Genomic DNA, 14604 nt, shown 5'->3' with positions numbered 1-14604 from the left:
TTCCTTAAGGTCCCTGCATGGCATTTGGAATAAAATAAACAAATAAGCAGGTACTCACAGTACACACCCACTCTTTTTATTCTTATATATGAGAAAAGGTAATATGGTATAGTAGAAAGAGAACTGAGCTGGTACTCAGACAACCTGTTTACAAATCTTGATTCTGCCAGTTTTTAAGTATGTGATATTAAAAGGTTACTTAATCTCTCTGAGTCTGTTTCCTGATCTGCAAAATAATACCTCTTCCATTTAGCCACTTGATAAGGTCCTTGACAAATCAGGTATAAAAGTGATCTATAAATGGTAAAGTAAGTCAGAGATTCCAGGTAGGTGTGATTAATGATTACTATTTTGTTACATCTTTTTAATCATTCAATAAGTCGTAGGATATAAACTGTTTAATGACTTGGACCAAGGGTTCTACCACATTTGTATATCTCAAGTGGCTGGCACACTGATGGCACGTAGTAGGGACCAGTTATTAAACAAAAGGATAGAATGCCTACTGAGTGACCAGCATTTTACAAAACCCTGTGGGAGGACAGGAAAAGTTCACAAGGCAGTTGGTGTCCTCAGAGAGTTTGGAGACCAGACCAACATCTCTGCCACCAGAAAGCAATGCACAGTTATGGTCTTCCTGACCTTAAGACCTAAGTGCACTACGGAAACTGCTCATCGCTCCAACGAAGCTCGTTCTCCTCACAGAGGAGCTGAAAGCAGTGGAGAATCAGGCCCAGCACAGTACCTGGCACTTAGTAGGCACTCAACAATTTTTAACTGAAAGTAGTTCACTTAATAATTTTGGAAATCAGAGATTTCTTTCAGAAAGATTGAATTTCTCTAGATTTTTCCCGTCCAACCCACAGTTTGTTCTCACTTTAATGAGAGCTTCGCCGGCTGAGATAATAGTGGAAGACATCTAGTAGACATAGGTGGAAGGTTCTGGATACAGTGGGGTCCCTCATGTCCTTTGACTTTGGCATAGCTTGTTCAGAAAGGCCAGACAGTCAGTTCTTTTACAACATAACCTAGCTCAAATTTAAATTATCTTCTATATTACTAAAAAATATAAATGGCAAGATTTAACATCTCATTTCCTAAGTATCTAATTCTCTGTTCAACAAAACCATGAAGGGGGTTTGGTCTGATTTGAGCCAAATATCCATTTTTAACAGGTACCACATTTATGATTTTACTCTATCTTTCAGTTTTCCTTCTTGCACTGAGTCAGTGACTCATACTTTTATCCCAGTTTCCTTTGCTCTCTTTATTTCTTCAATTATTTATTTAATACCGTTGTATTGCGTGCATTTCTCTAAGATGCCTCAAATCCCCTCTGAACTAAGTCCATGTATAAATAAATAAATAAAGTGTTGGCAGCTAATTTAAAAAATGTTAATGGAAAAAATCTTCTTTAATTTTTAATAGACTTCAGTGAAAATTGTTTTCACGGGTAGAATTTATAAGTTTATATGATTGCTTTGTGGGAGGTCTGTGGCACACAGAACTACTAATTAATTTTTTTTGTGATGTACTTCCCTGTGTATGTACACACATAACCTAAAGAGTTCTGGTGACCCACGTTGCCTCTGCATAGATTGACTTAAGCATTCTTATGGCTTCTGTATGTCTGGGAACATGGAAAGAATCTGTAGAAAGACCTTCAAAGGCCAGGAGGTGTCAGAGATCAAGTTCTCAACTTCAAGCCTGCATGTTATTGTACCACTTGCAATGTGTGTGGTCATAAGGTGGGGGTTGGGAGAGGGAATAGCAGTAGGAAGGAAAAAAAAATAAGAACTCCTGGGAAGGAAGCATCTTTCCTCTGTATCCTGACACGATGCCCCCAGTAGGAGTAACTTGAAGGCCAGCCAGTCTTGTTGGAATGGCTGAAAACCAGATGGGTGGTCCTCATGCTGAACCTAATATATAAGGAGAATGCTGTCACTGGTAATCAGTCATCTCTGGGCTCTTGCTCCATGTCTGTCTACTTGCTCATTGTCTGACCTACCACATTAGGCTATAAGTACTCACTGCTCTGTCCCTAGTGCCTGGCTCCTGATAGAAAGTCGGTACTTAATGTGGTGAATGAATGAATAGATGAATAGATCAATGGATACGTGGATGGATGATGGATGGTCTTCACAGATTACCTTGTACCAGGAACTGGTTGTATCTTATCATCCAGAAGATACCGTGTAAGGAGCTATTTAAGTATCCATGTGTTTGAGGTGCTTAATTCTTCCTGGTAGGTCCTGGATAGCATTTACTTCAGCCGGAGGTTTCATGTGCGTTGTGTGGCAAAGGCGGTGGACAAGGTGGGCCATGTGGGGACCCCCTTAAGAAGCAACATTGTTACCATCGGAACAGACAGTGCCATTTGCCACACCCCAGTGGTGGCTGGGACAGCGAGAGGCTTCCAAGCTCAGTCCTTCATCGCAACCTTGAAATACCTGGACGTCAAACACAAGGAGCATCCGAACAGGTCAGGCAGGCAGTACCTTCCGCAACAAGCTGGGGGAGTGGATCTCAGACTATCCTTTCTGTGTTTTCCGGGTGGGACAGATCAACGAGGGATGCTTCTGCAAGATAAGAATAGTGGTAATGAATGCTTCAGAAAAAGGTTAAATTCTTCAAAGGCCCCCTGAGATCTGGCCCCTTGCCTGTCTTCCTAGCCTCATTTCCCTCGCCTTGTCCTTTTCCCCTGCCAGTCTGCCCACAGAGAATCACGTGTAGCTTCGCCGTGGCTTCAGCCTCTTTCAGGTTGCATGCCTCTGCTGTGCTGCTACTCCTGCCTCCAGCTGTCCCCCCCGCCTTCCACTCAGTGTAGTGAAATCCCATTGTCCTGCTGTACCCCGTTCATGGCATCTCTTCTAGGATCTTTTCCATCATTTCCCCCCATTTTAGAAACTCCTTCTTCTAGCTCTTCTGGCACCCATGTGTGCCTCATTCGGAGTGTTACCATTATTCCTTCCCTCTCTGTCCTCACAGTAGGTGGTGAGAGCAGGCACCATGATTATTTATTTTGCGTTCCCTCTGTCTAGTACACTGCCTCTTGGCACCTGAGAGGCACTCGCCAAATATCTAGTGAACAAATGAGTGATAACGCTGTGTAAACTGTAAGTCACTGGACAGGTGTGCTTTTGTTTTCTCCTGTGCCACCATGATTTTGATGGAAGATGGAACTTTCATTTTTACACAGCAAAAAACAAATTCATGTATGTTATACATGTTCACTAAACTTCATAGTATTTATGTATGTGCCCTTATGAGAAACTGAGTTCAGAGAAAGGGGTTCATTTGCATGGAGAAAAACAGATTTGAATATGGAGCCAAGAATAGGCAAATCCCTCTTTTTTTCTAACAGAATGCAATTTATTTTTGTTAAAGAGCAATAACAGAAGTGCCCAGGGCACTGTGGACCCCTTCCTAGCAGAAGAGCCATCCTCTTCATATTCCAAGGTTCTGATTCCTCTAAAAATGTGGGTCTTTGCTCCAAGAGACAGGATGTAAAAACTCAAAATGCACTCTCAATAAACATGCTGAAAATTTAAACTTGTACAAGGAAAATAATGCAGCCCATCAGTACAGTTCTGTTTTGTCGCAGTCATAGCCAATATTTATTAAGCTCATACTGTTTTCTTCAGAATTGTGTACTGTATGCTCTCGAGAAACAAAGGCTGAAGGAAATGGTCCTTGTCCTCAGAGTGGGGAGGCAGGATAAACAGAGTCTGAAAACATACAAGAAATAGCAGCCAATATAAATAAGTTACAGATTTCCTGGTACAAAGTCACCTAAGTGCTGAGGAGTGTAATCGAGAGCAGGCTGCAGAGAGAGGCCGGTGAGGGCCGATATGCAGCACTGCTGGAACTTGAAGGGAGAGAGGAGAGACAAGGCTCTTTTAGTTGGGGAGACAGTATGAGCAGTGGGGTTTTACTATTTCTGAGATATTTTCCTGGGTAGGGATATTGACCTTAGAGTTTAAGAGCTCAATCATGTCTTTTTGGCACAAAAACTTAAAAAAATGTGAATATCAACCCTACCCAACCTCCACAGACGCTCATTGTGACAGAGAAGGGGAGCAGCACCTGTATCAGCCAATGAGGAAACAAAGCTTCCATTTCAAGCAAAAGGAAGCTTTACAGTAATTTGTGGTTATGATATTATCTTCTCTTGTGTGGAAAAACAATTCTGTGATTCTTGATTGCTATCTCTTCTGAGTCTGGAGGATCTCTTGGGGGAAAACAACTCTACATGTACATCATACCTTCATGTTCAGGGAGAAATCCTATGTGGAAAGCTTCAGAAAAAAAAAAGTTGGTAAATTCATTGGCGAAGACAAAGCGGGTTATGAGAAAGACAAGTGCCATATTAACTGTTTGTAGCATCCAGCTGAGCACTTATTTCTGCCCTTTTCTCCCCTAGAATCCACATTTCGGTGCAGATCCCACACCAGGATGGAATGCTGCCCCTTATCTCCACCGTGCCATTGCACAACTTGCATTTTCTGTTATCTGAGTCCATCTACAGACACCAGCACGTCTGCTCCAACCTCGTCACCACCCGTGACCTAAGAGGCATCTCAGGTGAGGGACAAGTTCTGGCTGGTTTTCCCATTCTGGCCCGGCCGGTGGCCTTTAGGATACAGCTAAGTGAACTCTGCTTTTCATGTTTTCCTCAAAATCTGCGTGATTAGTGGATTTCCTTCTCACCCACAACCATACATAGGCAGCTCAGACAATAAAGCGAATAGGAAAAAACAAGGACTTTGGAATCAGACTGACTTCAATTCAAGTCCTTATTCCACTACCTCTACAACTGAGCAAAAATTGCTGGGCTTCTCTGAGCCACTGCTTTCTGATCTCTAACATGAGGATAACAATGGCTACCAATCGAGGTGGGGATGAAAGGCGTGGACATTTTCAAAGCACCTATCATGGTAAATTTTAGTTCCTTCCCTCCCCTGTGTTTAGATCTGTCCTCTAAAATCCCATTATCACAGCCTCTTTAGAAAGCTGAAGCGCAGATGTTAGATATCACAGGATGGTTCTCCGGAAGCAGGAGCTGAGATGGAGTTGGGGTGCAAGATGTTTATTAGGGATCAACATCTGTTAAAGGGAAGGAGAGGAAGCAGGAGTGGGTGGAGAGAGAAATCAACTAGATGTGGCCAACAGAGCTGCAAACAGCTCTTCAGGGAGCTCTGGAGAGAGCCCATCCATCAGACTTGCCCTACTTCCAGCCCAGACTGACAGATCTTTCTACCCACCTCACTCAGTCACTGGATGCCAACTGCCCAGGAAAGGGCATGACCTGGGCTGATGCGCTCTGCAGCTGATGCAGACCCTGAGGTGCTGACAGCCAAGGCTCTGCATCTCCATGTTCACCTGACAGCCAAGGCTACACATCTCCATGTTCGTGGCAGCAGACATTTTACTTTACAAAGAATCCTGTCTGTTTCCATTTACCTTAGCAAGTGCACATTAAATGCGCATTTCCTCCCTTCACAACTGATGAATCTTTTAACAGTGTTTTTGAAGATAGAAAAGCATTCATGTGCTCTTTCATATTCGTTAAGCATCACCTTGGGTAGTGATGGTCTTTATACAATAGAAATTAGTTGAGTGAAAATTATTCGTAAATCACTGAGCTGTACCTGACAGTTTAATTGGTCCCTATCTACAGCTAGCGAAAGAAAACATACTATGTTTATAGGCTGAAAGTTTGCACCTCTTCCTACTTAAATACAATTAACTCAACACATGTTAATTGAGATCCTAGTCCTTGTGGGGCAGAGGGCTGGGTGCTGGTGTCAAACAGAATATTCTAAGAGATGCCTCAACTCTTTCAGAATACTGTAGTTGCTTTTAATGCTATAAATATTTTAATCCTAATATTCTAAAATTGTGTCTGTATTCAGCTCTCTGCTACAGAAAGGTCTTCCTTAATGTAGAACAGTTCAGTTGCTTGGCAGCACTTGATCAGTAGTTTTTGCCTGGAGCAGGGGAGGTGTAGTCAAGCATCATTAGCAAGCTATTTACTCATTAACACAAAATTAAGACTTTTATTCCAAGAGTTCAGAAACCATAGGAGGGAGGAGTGGTAGTCAGATGTTTGTTTGTTGGCTTTCCATAAAAGCTGTTTTTGAAAAATTGGTCTTAAAAAAATAGTAATTCATCAACAAATTATCCCTATGGTAAATCCATTTCTTCAAGGACTGACTGCAAAACATAGACGAGACTTACCAGGTGTGACAGGCAAAGCTCCAGTGTGTTTTCTGAGATACGCGGGGCTACCAAGCTCTGACTTCATCCTTTATGATATCATTTGTCCACCTTTTCTCTCTGGGTTCCCGCAGGCTCTTGGAGGAGTCTGTGAACCTAGTCACTCTATTTAACACATGGCAACAGGCAGTTAACAAGCTCCCCTTGCACATGTGTTGGGAGCCCGGGTTTGCTCTAGTAATAGTCTCAAATGAAGGGGAAGCTCTCTCAATGTCAAAAGGAGCATCCTTTCTCCCCACCCAACTTCTGGGTGGCCACCAAGAGCCGGGTTGGCAGACTGAGTGACTGTTCCTTGTTCTTCCCTTCCCCGCAGAGGCAGGGTTCCTGGATGACATGGTCTATGACAGCACAGCCCTGGGGCCTGGCTATGACCGTCCCTTCCAGTTTGACCCCAGCGTGCGGGAGCCCAAGACCATCCAGCTCTATAAACACCTGAACCTGAAGAGCTGCGTCTGGACCTTTGACGCCTATTACGACATGACTGAGCTAATTGATGTCTGTGGGGGGTCTGTAACTGCTGACTTCCAGGTGGGTGCTCCAGGGGCTTGTCTGAGGGCCGAGTGCACCTGGGGGCCAAGGTGAAACCTTGTTTGTTTCTGAAGCACTTCAGGTAGCACTTTGCATCCAGTGGCCCCCAGAAGTGGGCCAACCGAGTGTCTTTTTCATAAGTTCCTATAAGGGAGACCTTAGCAGCATCATAATTAGAGAGAGCCCCCCTAAGTCCTCTAAATCAATTATTTAGAAAATTAATGTGGAAAAAAATTACTATGTGACAATCATTTTATATAAAAATCTAATGTTTACTTTTCTAGGTATGTATGTTTTTTCCTTTGGGCATATTTTGGAAAGCCGGAAAGATTTGCATTTGATGGTAGAGTTATGTTACTACGTAGATGTGTTCTCTTCCCCACCTGGGGAATTGAGTCAAAACAACAGGTGGTACTCCCTGTGTTTCAGAAGAGAAGGAGAGCACTATCGTACTAGGCATTATGGAGAAATAATTGTTGAAAACACCTTAATTTATACCTATTCCAAACTGACAACCCTTGCCAAAATAGACACTTTTTGTAGTCATGAAAAATTATTAACCATAGGAAAATTTATGGCAAGAAGCCATAGTCATAGGAGGGCAGTCATAGCAGTGGGACTAGGCTAATGCATCCTCATGGAAAAATTAATTCTAAAGCAGCTTCTACCCAATTTTGAGCAGTTATCTCAATGAACTAAAAATAGATGTTTGTTATTTTCAAGTCAGATTTAACTACACTGAAAGAGGGAACTTATAGAGGGACTTAGAGTAATCACTTTAGGAAAGTGTCTTTGATTAAAATTTGTTTTGTTTCTTTGCGATGCCTCATTTTGTTAGATCTCATTTTGTATACACTACTGCCCTCTACTGAATAGAATTTTAAGGCATTCTTAGATTTTCTTTCTGTTTCTGCAATTGCATAACCTACATTCGCTAAAATGCAAAACTAAGTGATTAGTTCCTCCTCTGGCCCCTCAAAAATTAGTATTCTCTGTTCTCCATGATTTTACTTCAATCACATTTTTGGATATTTTTGTGCGGAATATGCTTAAAAACCTCAAAGACAAAAATTTCTTATTATGTGTGTCCCACTTCTTACACAGAAGTACCGTTGTCCCTCGGTGTCTGTAGGGGATTGGTTCGAGGACCCCCCCCATGGATACCAAAGTCCACAGATGCTCAAATCCTTTATATAAAATGGTGTAGTATTTGCATATAACATATGCATAGCCACTCGTATACTTTAAATCATCTCTAGATTACTTATAATACCTAATACAATGTAAATGCTATGTAAATAGTTGTTATACTGTATTGTTTAGAGAATAGTGACAAGAAAAAAAGTCTGTGCATGTTTAGTACAGACACAACCACTGTAGCCCTTTCCATCTGTGGTGGGTTGAATCCGCAGATGCGGAACCCAGAGATACAGAGGGCCGACTGTACTTCATTGTTGTCTGTCTCTTTAAAAGTTGAAATAGCTGATCTCTCGTAGAAAGAATATAGAACTTAGAACCAAGCCCTAGTTCATAACCTCTCTGAACCTCATCTGAAATTGTCACTAAATAATCTCAACACGGGAAGGCACCTAGCACCCGGCCCAAAATAGGTATGCAGTAAATATTTGTCAGGGTTGTTTTTTCCTTTTAAGGATTAGTAAGTAATATGAGGGTTAAAGGAGAATAAACAGAAACAGAGGAGGGAAAATTAATTTTGCTAATCAACTAGAGAATTTATGGAGGTTTTAATATCAACAATCATGAGATTGGGGCAAGTGTGTTTAGCAAAACCTGTGTGTTAAGGGGACAGAACAAGGTATGAGGTCCAGATAAAATCTGAAAATTTTCTACAAAAACGGAATAAGGCCTTTCAAAGGAGATTTTTAAATGAATATGGAATTTGTAGAGTCTTTTGAAAAGCTTGGAGTCGAATTTTAAATCCCTGACAACATTGAGTATGAAAAGATACTTTAGAAAAATAAAATTTTGATGTCCTAAATATTGATGAAGCATTTGGCCCCTTCCCTTAATGACCCATGAAAACACTTCACGTTGTATTTTCAAACAAATGAAAAATATAAGTTCCATAGTATATTACAGTATTTGGCCAATGGTGAAATAAAATTGTTTTAAACTAAGCTTTTTTCTTATTAAGTAAGTATATATTTATGGAGGAAAATATAAAAGACATTTAAAAATGGGTACCACTCATACACGTATACCCAGCTTCCCCATGAAAGCTTCTGCTCATATTTTATCTTTCCATCTGGTTTTTGTTCATTGCATGGTAAAAAAAATTATTAAGCCAAATTAATAGCAGTAACAGGAACCCCCTTGGAAGTGTTCTCTTGGAAGTATGATATGCTGCCTTTTCAAAATTATTTCAACAAAGCATTGTATGAGATGGGCAGTTATCCAAGTACATGCAGCTCTGAGCTGTCTGTTGGTAAGTTTCCTAGATACGATATCCAGATCCCACGACCTTCGTTCCTGTTGCAGGAGATGTGAGTACTCCCTGAAACATCCAAGTCAGCCAACACATTCATCCCAAGGATCCAGACTTGGGCATCTGCCCAATTAGGGTTGATCACTGCTCTCCTACAGGGCGGAAAATGCAGTCAGCCAGGGCCTATGTGCTGATGATAGGTCCCAGATCCTTTGGGAATAACTATGAGACTTTACAATCTCAGCCAAGGCTTCCAGCAGTTTGAACAGTGGAGGCAAAGCTGCTCACTCTTCAAAAGTGGTTTTGTTTAAGTGTCACCTCCTCAGAAAAATCTTCCCAGATCACCCTATCTAAAGAAGCATCCTGGCCATTTCCATACCTTTATTTACTTTAAGTTTTAAAAGTTGTATGTCTCCCTTACTAGACTGTAGATTCCATAAGGGAAGTGATTTTGATTTTTTCCACTGCTGAGGACTCGGCTCCTCACCTGGTGCCTAACACGAGTGTGGGCACTGATTCGTAATTATTCAATGAGTGAGTAACTAAATGAGTGAGTGAAAATGGAACCAAGATGTGACAATCATATGCCTTTTCATCCCAGAGAAGAAATAACCCTTTCTGTGTGCACATCCTTTGTTTGGCAGGTGAGAGACTCTGCTCAGTCGTTCCTGACAGTACATGTGCCTCTCTATGTATCCTACATCTATGTGACAGCCCCCAGGGGCTGGGCCTCCTTGGAGCACCACACCGAGATGGAGTTTTCCTTCTTCTACGACACTGTTCTCTGGAGAACAGGTATTCCCACTGACAATCTTAACTACTCCTACTTGATGCTCAAGCAAGATTAAAAGAAAAATAAGTAGTGACTTTTAACAATAGCTGCATTCCTCATCCTGTTGTCCTATATACAGAAAAAGGAGGGCCGCCTGAAGTCTGGAAGGTGTACAGATCTGTGGTTCCTGAAAAAGAGTGATGTCCATATATGTTGATGCTGGAAGGCCTCCAGCATCATGATGATGAATTCAGCCCAGATAGCCAGAGGCCCAGAGTAGAGGATGGCAATTGACAGATCGGCCCTGTTCTGCCCATTAGGGCGTTAGGAGGAATATGTGTTCTTTAAATCATGTTCGTTTTCTCCTAATTAAAAATTATGTAATTCATGTTGTCTAAGGAGCAGAAGGATCTTCAAATCAGATGCATGGGAATGGGAAAATATATCAAGAGCAAGCTGGCTCAGTTTACTCGGTTGGCCTGGAGTTTGCTGTTCTGTTGCATTCTTGAAAGTAGGCATTTTAACCCTACTTTTACTTCAAGGACTGCAACACTGAATTTTTAAAATAACCTTCCCCTCAGGCTTGTCTCTGTTCCTGCTGTCTTTGAGAGGAGTCCCCCAGGGCTGGATTGGTGACGGCCACTCTGCTAGGAGCTCACCCTCACTCGTGTCTCTCCCACCTTCTCCCACTGCTGTCACATGAATAAAACTCCCTTAAAACTCCATGATTCTCTCCTCTGCTCATGCCAATGCGTCTGAGTTGGTTTTTGCTTTTTTCCCATTTTTAGTGTCCTATTACCCCAGACTCGTTTCCTCTTACTCCTACAGCTCCCGTTCTTCCTCTCTCCCTCCCTGGGGGTGATTTACTTGATCTGAGGCAGAGATACTTTATCTGAGGAGTTTTCTTTAGATAGGGCTTTATCTCTAGTAATGGAAAGGACAGTCTTTTCTTCTGTTGAGTGATTTAAGGTCAAATCCTTTATTTGCTTTATATTTCTCATAGGAAAATAACTTCAGGAAACTTTCACACTCTGGGTCAGATAATTCCTTGAGCTTTGGAGGGTTTTTTTAAAATTTCCCCACTCCCACCCGCTTTGGTTGCCCTTTAATTGTTGGTCATTCTGAACTCATTGGGTGTCATGATTGCAATTGCCCTTATTAAAGCCACAGATAACTCATGTCGTGTAAAGCTAGCCTTGTACAAGATAACCTTTAATTCTCCATTGGTTTGAACACTAAATGCAGCCACCAGGACTTTGTTTATGGTCCCATTAAGTCCTGAAAGATGTCCTGATGAGGAAAAGAAAATACAGCTTGAAGCAGTTGTGCTGTAACCACATCCTGGTGTAAAATTGATAATAAGAAGTTTTAAGAACCGTTTTTTTCTAAGCTATGGGCTGAGACTTTGCATCTGGGCTAAGTGGCATATTCAGATGTAAAGAGACTATGTCAAGGAGAGTGGAACTGTAAAAAAGAACCAAGTAGAATAAACTGTTGTACAGTTTTAATTGGCAAATGTCTCTGAGTAGACGCTGCATTCATGTGAATATGTAAATTTTTTCTTAAGTTTTATTCAAATAAATGTGTATCTCTACGTAGAGGTGTCACTGGGATAGCCTACATGTGGATTACTGTCCGGGAGAGCTTCTCCAGGCCCTAACTTGGATGTTTTGTGTATGGTTGTCTGCCCAGGAATCCAGACAGACAGTGTGCTCTCTGCAAGGCTTCAGATAATAAGAATCTATATCCGAGAGGATGGTCGTCTTGTCATTGAATTCAAGACCCATGCCAAATTCAGAGGTAATATCAGTGCTGTTTTTTGCCTCAAGTTTTTATTAAGAAATATTTCAAACACAGAGAAAAGTCAAAAGAATAGCACAATTAAAAACAAAGTCAAAAATTGTTAGCATTTTGCTCTGTGTGTGTGTATACATACACACGGGCATACCCGTTTTTTTGGTCACACCATTTGAAAACAAGTTGCAGGCTTTATGCCAAGTTACCCTGCATACTTTAGTAGACATCTCTGGAGAACAAGGACATTCTCTTACACATCACAGTAGAACTATCATATGCAAGATATTTACCACTGATCCAATAATATCCAGTCTCTATTTGTATTTCCTCTATTGTCCCACACATGTCTTTTCCACTTGTTTTTATATTGTTTTATGTTTATTTTATATCTGTTTATGTAAAAGGAAGACGACTATGATCAAGATTCATATGTTACTTTGTAGTTGCTATATCTCTTTAGTCTCTTTTAATCTAGACTAGTCTTCCTGCATTTATTTATTCATGACAATTGTATGACTACAATTTTAAAGAATAGAGATGTCTTACTGAGTACCCTTTACCTTTTGAATGATGTTTACAATTGTCACCTTCCACCAAGGACCTGAGTGGCCCTATATGAGGTTTTCTAATCTGAAGTTGATATTTCTAATTATAAACTACTGAGACCTTTCTACCTCTAAGAAACATGTTGTGTGGTATTCGGTGTTCATTATCACATAAGGACTCCTATTATTGTGAATATTGTGAATATCCTCATTAGCACTATTTCTACAAGGCATATTCATATTGCTTATAAATATATATGACCGGAATGACCATCGTATGGGCTGGGGTGACATGCCATGCTGTCTTAACCAGTGTGGACTATCTTCTAAGGGGTAAGAAGATAGGTATGACCTTAGTTGTTTGATAGAAGAATATTAATTCAGTTGTAAGGTTTCCTAGGATATTCACCACAAGTACAATGAAACTCACAAGTGCGTGTGTGTGTTTCCCCTTGAAATAGGACAGTTTGTGATGGAGCACCACACCCTCCCTGATGTGAAGTCATTCATATTGACTCCAGACCACCTAGGAGGAATTGAATTTGACCTGCAGCTACTGTGGAGTGCTCAGACCTTTGATTCTCCATATCAACTCTGGAGAGCCACAAGCTCTTACAACAGGTGAATGCTGGTTGGAGGTCAGGGCTAAATCTGAAGTGTTTTAAGTTTCTTTAAGGGCTTTTCTGTAAAGGCTAGGTTTCTAATTTAAAGGGGAGATAGATAAAAATAACCCCTGGCAAATAGAGAAAGAAACAAATGTAGCTCAGATCAGCTTCTGATGTATAAACCAGGAAGTGCTCACCCTTATTCCAAGAGTAAGACTAGGCAGGGCACACATCACTTCCACTCACATCCCATTGGCTAGAACTTAGTCTTATGGCACATCTAACTGCAAGGGAAGCTGGGAAATGTGTCCAACTAAAATCTTAGTATAATAAAGACATTTCATTGCAGTTACCATAACTAATGCAAAATCCAGGATCTCTGGTTGTTAAGTCCAGTTGTCACCCCTTATGGTGCAATGTCCTATAAAATAAATAACAAGATTTATTCCTCTCCCACACCCAACATAGTGGTAGAATAGGAATTGGAATAAATACAGTAAAATATCCCATTTGTAAAAGGGAAGAATAGGAAAAACAAAATTAAAACTGTCACTATGAAAAGGATAATAGGGTAACGAGGAGTCTGTCATAAATATTATTATCCCCATTTCATAGATCATGAAATTAAGATCTATATTTAACATGAGAATTTTATTCCAGCTTTATAGTTAAGAAGTAGCAGATTATCTTAAAAATTATTTTCAGGAAGATTTCTTTAATTATAAATTTTTGGTCTTATATCAAGTATTTTTTTGTATAATGGTTCCTTTGAAGTTGATATATAATAAAACAATCTTCAAGGGCTGTGTTTCCTAGAACCTCATGAGATTGTGCATGTTCTTTGTCCCAGTTTATAGGCAAAGAAACTGTCCTCTTTAAATCCCCTAATGACTTCCTACTGCCTAGCAGATGACGTCCAACTCTACACAAGGGCCATCCTCTCCCCTCTGGCCTCATCTCAAACCCAACCTTCTAACCACGTTAAATATCTCACCAATCCCTGAACCCACCAGCCCGTCCATACCTCCATACCTTTGCAATTCCTTCTGCCCTTTCTGCTCCTTTCCTCTTGCAAAACTCAAATACTGACCCCTGTGTGACACCTTCCCTGACTCCCTGTACCGTGCTAGAAGCTTCTCCTCCTTGTTCCCACTTTGTTCCAGCTTCTACTATAACACAGCTCATTATATTATAATGCTTCAAGTAGAGTCCCATTTTCCACTAGATTGTGAGCTTCCCAAGCATGAGAGTCATGCCTGTTCCCTCTTGAATCGCCAGAACTGCAGGTTTTAGCACATGGTAGGTCCTGAATAAGCATCCTTTAGGAGCTTACATTTGTGATAAGGAAATAAAATACGTAGATAAATGGCAGATTGAACAACACCACCAAGCATTCTGTGCTCTGTGCGCTGTGCGAGATACAGAACACAAAGACTACTGCTGTTCAGGGAGGGAGCCCAGCATAGGCTGGGGAGCTATACAGGTTTCCGGGGCAGGTGCGGCCACTGGTGATACATGTTGTGATATGGGAAAGGCCTAGTTTTTAGAAAGGAGGGAAGAACTACAGGATTAAAGACCCGCATCTAGGACTGTATTCGGCATATTTGCAGGGATAGTGAGGAAATTGACCTA

The 14604-nt window shown here is 41.1% G+C and overlaps 1 protein-coding gene across 3 annotated transcripts in view; it reads left to right on the top strand.

Annotated features, from left to right (window-relative positions):
• FRAS1 (Fraser extracellular matrix complex subunit 1) overlaps positions 1-14604 on the top strand; it is a 419338-nt gene that overhangs the window by 384786 nt on the left and 19948 nt on the right. For all 3 annotated transcript variants that reach the window (XM_023637884.2, XM_023637883.2, XM_001492146.6), the window contains 6 exons: positions 2250-2482; positions 4424-4584; positions 6593-6807; positions 9898-10048; positions 11718-11825; positions 12829-12988. In XM_023637884.2, the coding sequence (XP_023493652.2) occupies positions 2250-2482; positions 4424-4584; positions 6593-6807; positions 9898-10048; positions 11718-11825; positions 12829-12988 (1028 nt within the window). The remainder of the gene's footprint in view (positions 1-2249; positions 2483-4423; positions 4585-6592; positions 6808-9897; positions 10049-11717; positions 11826-12828; positions 12989-14604) is intronic.

This window comes from Equus caballus, chromosome 3 (genome assembly GCF_041296265.1).
Source record: "Equus caballus isolate H_3958 breed thoroughbred chromosome 3, TB-T2T, whole genome shotgun sequence".
Lineage (NCBI taxonomy): Eukaryota > Metazoa > Chordata > Mammalia > Perissodactyla > Equidae > Equus > Equus caballus.
This window is presented reverse-complemented; position numbering and strand designations above follow the sequence as displayed.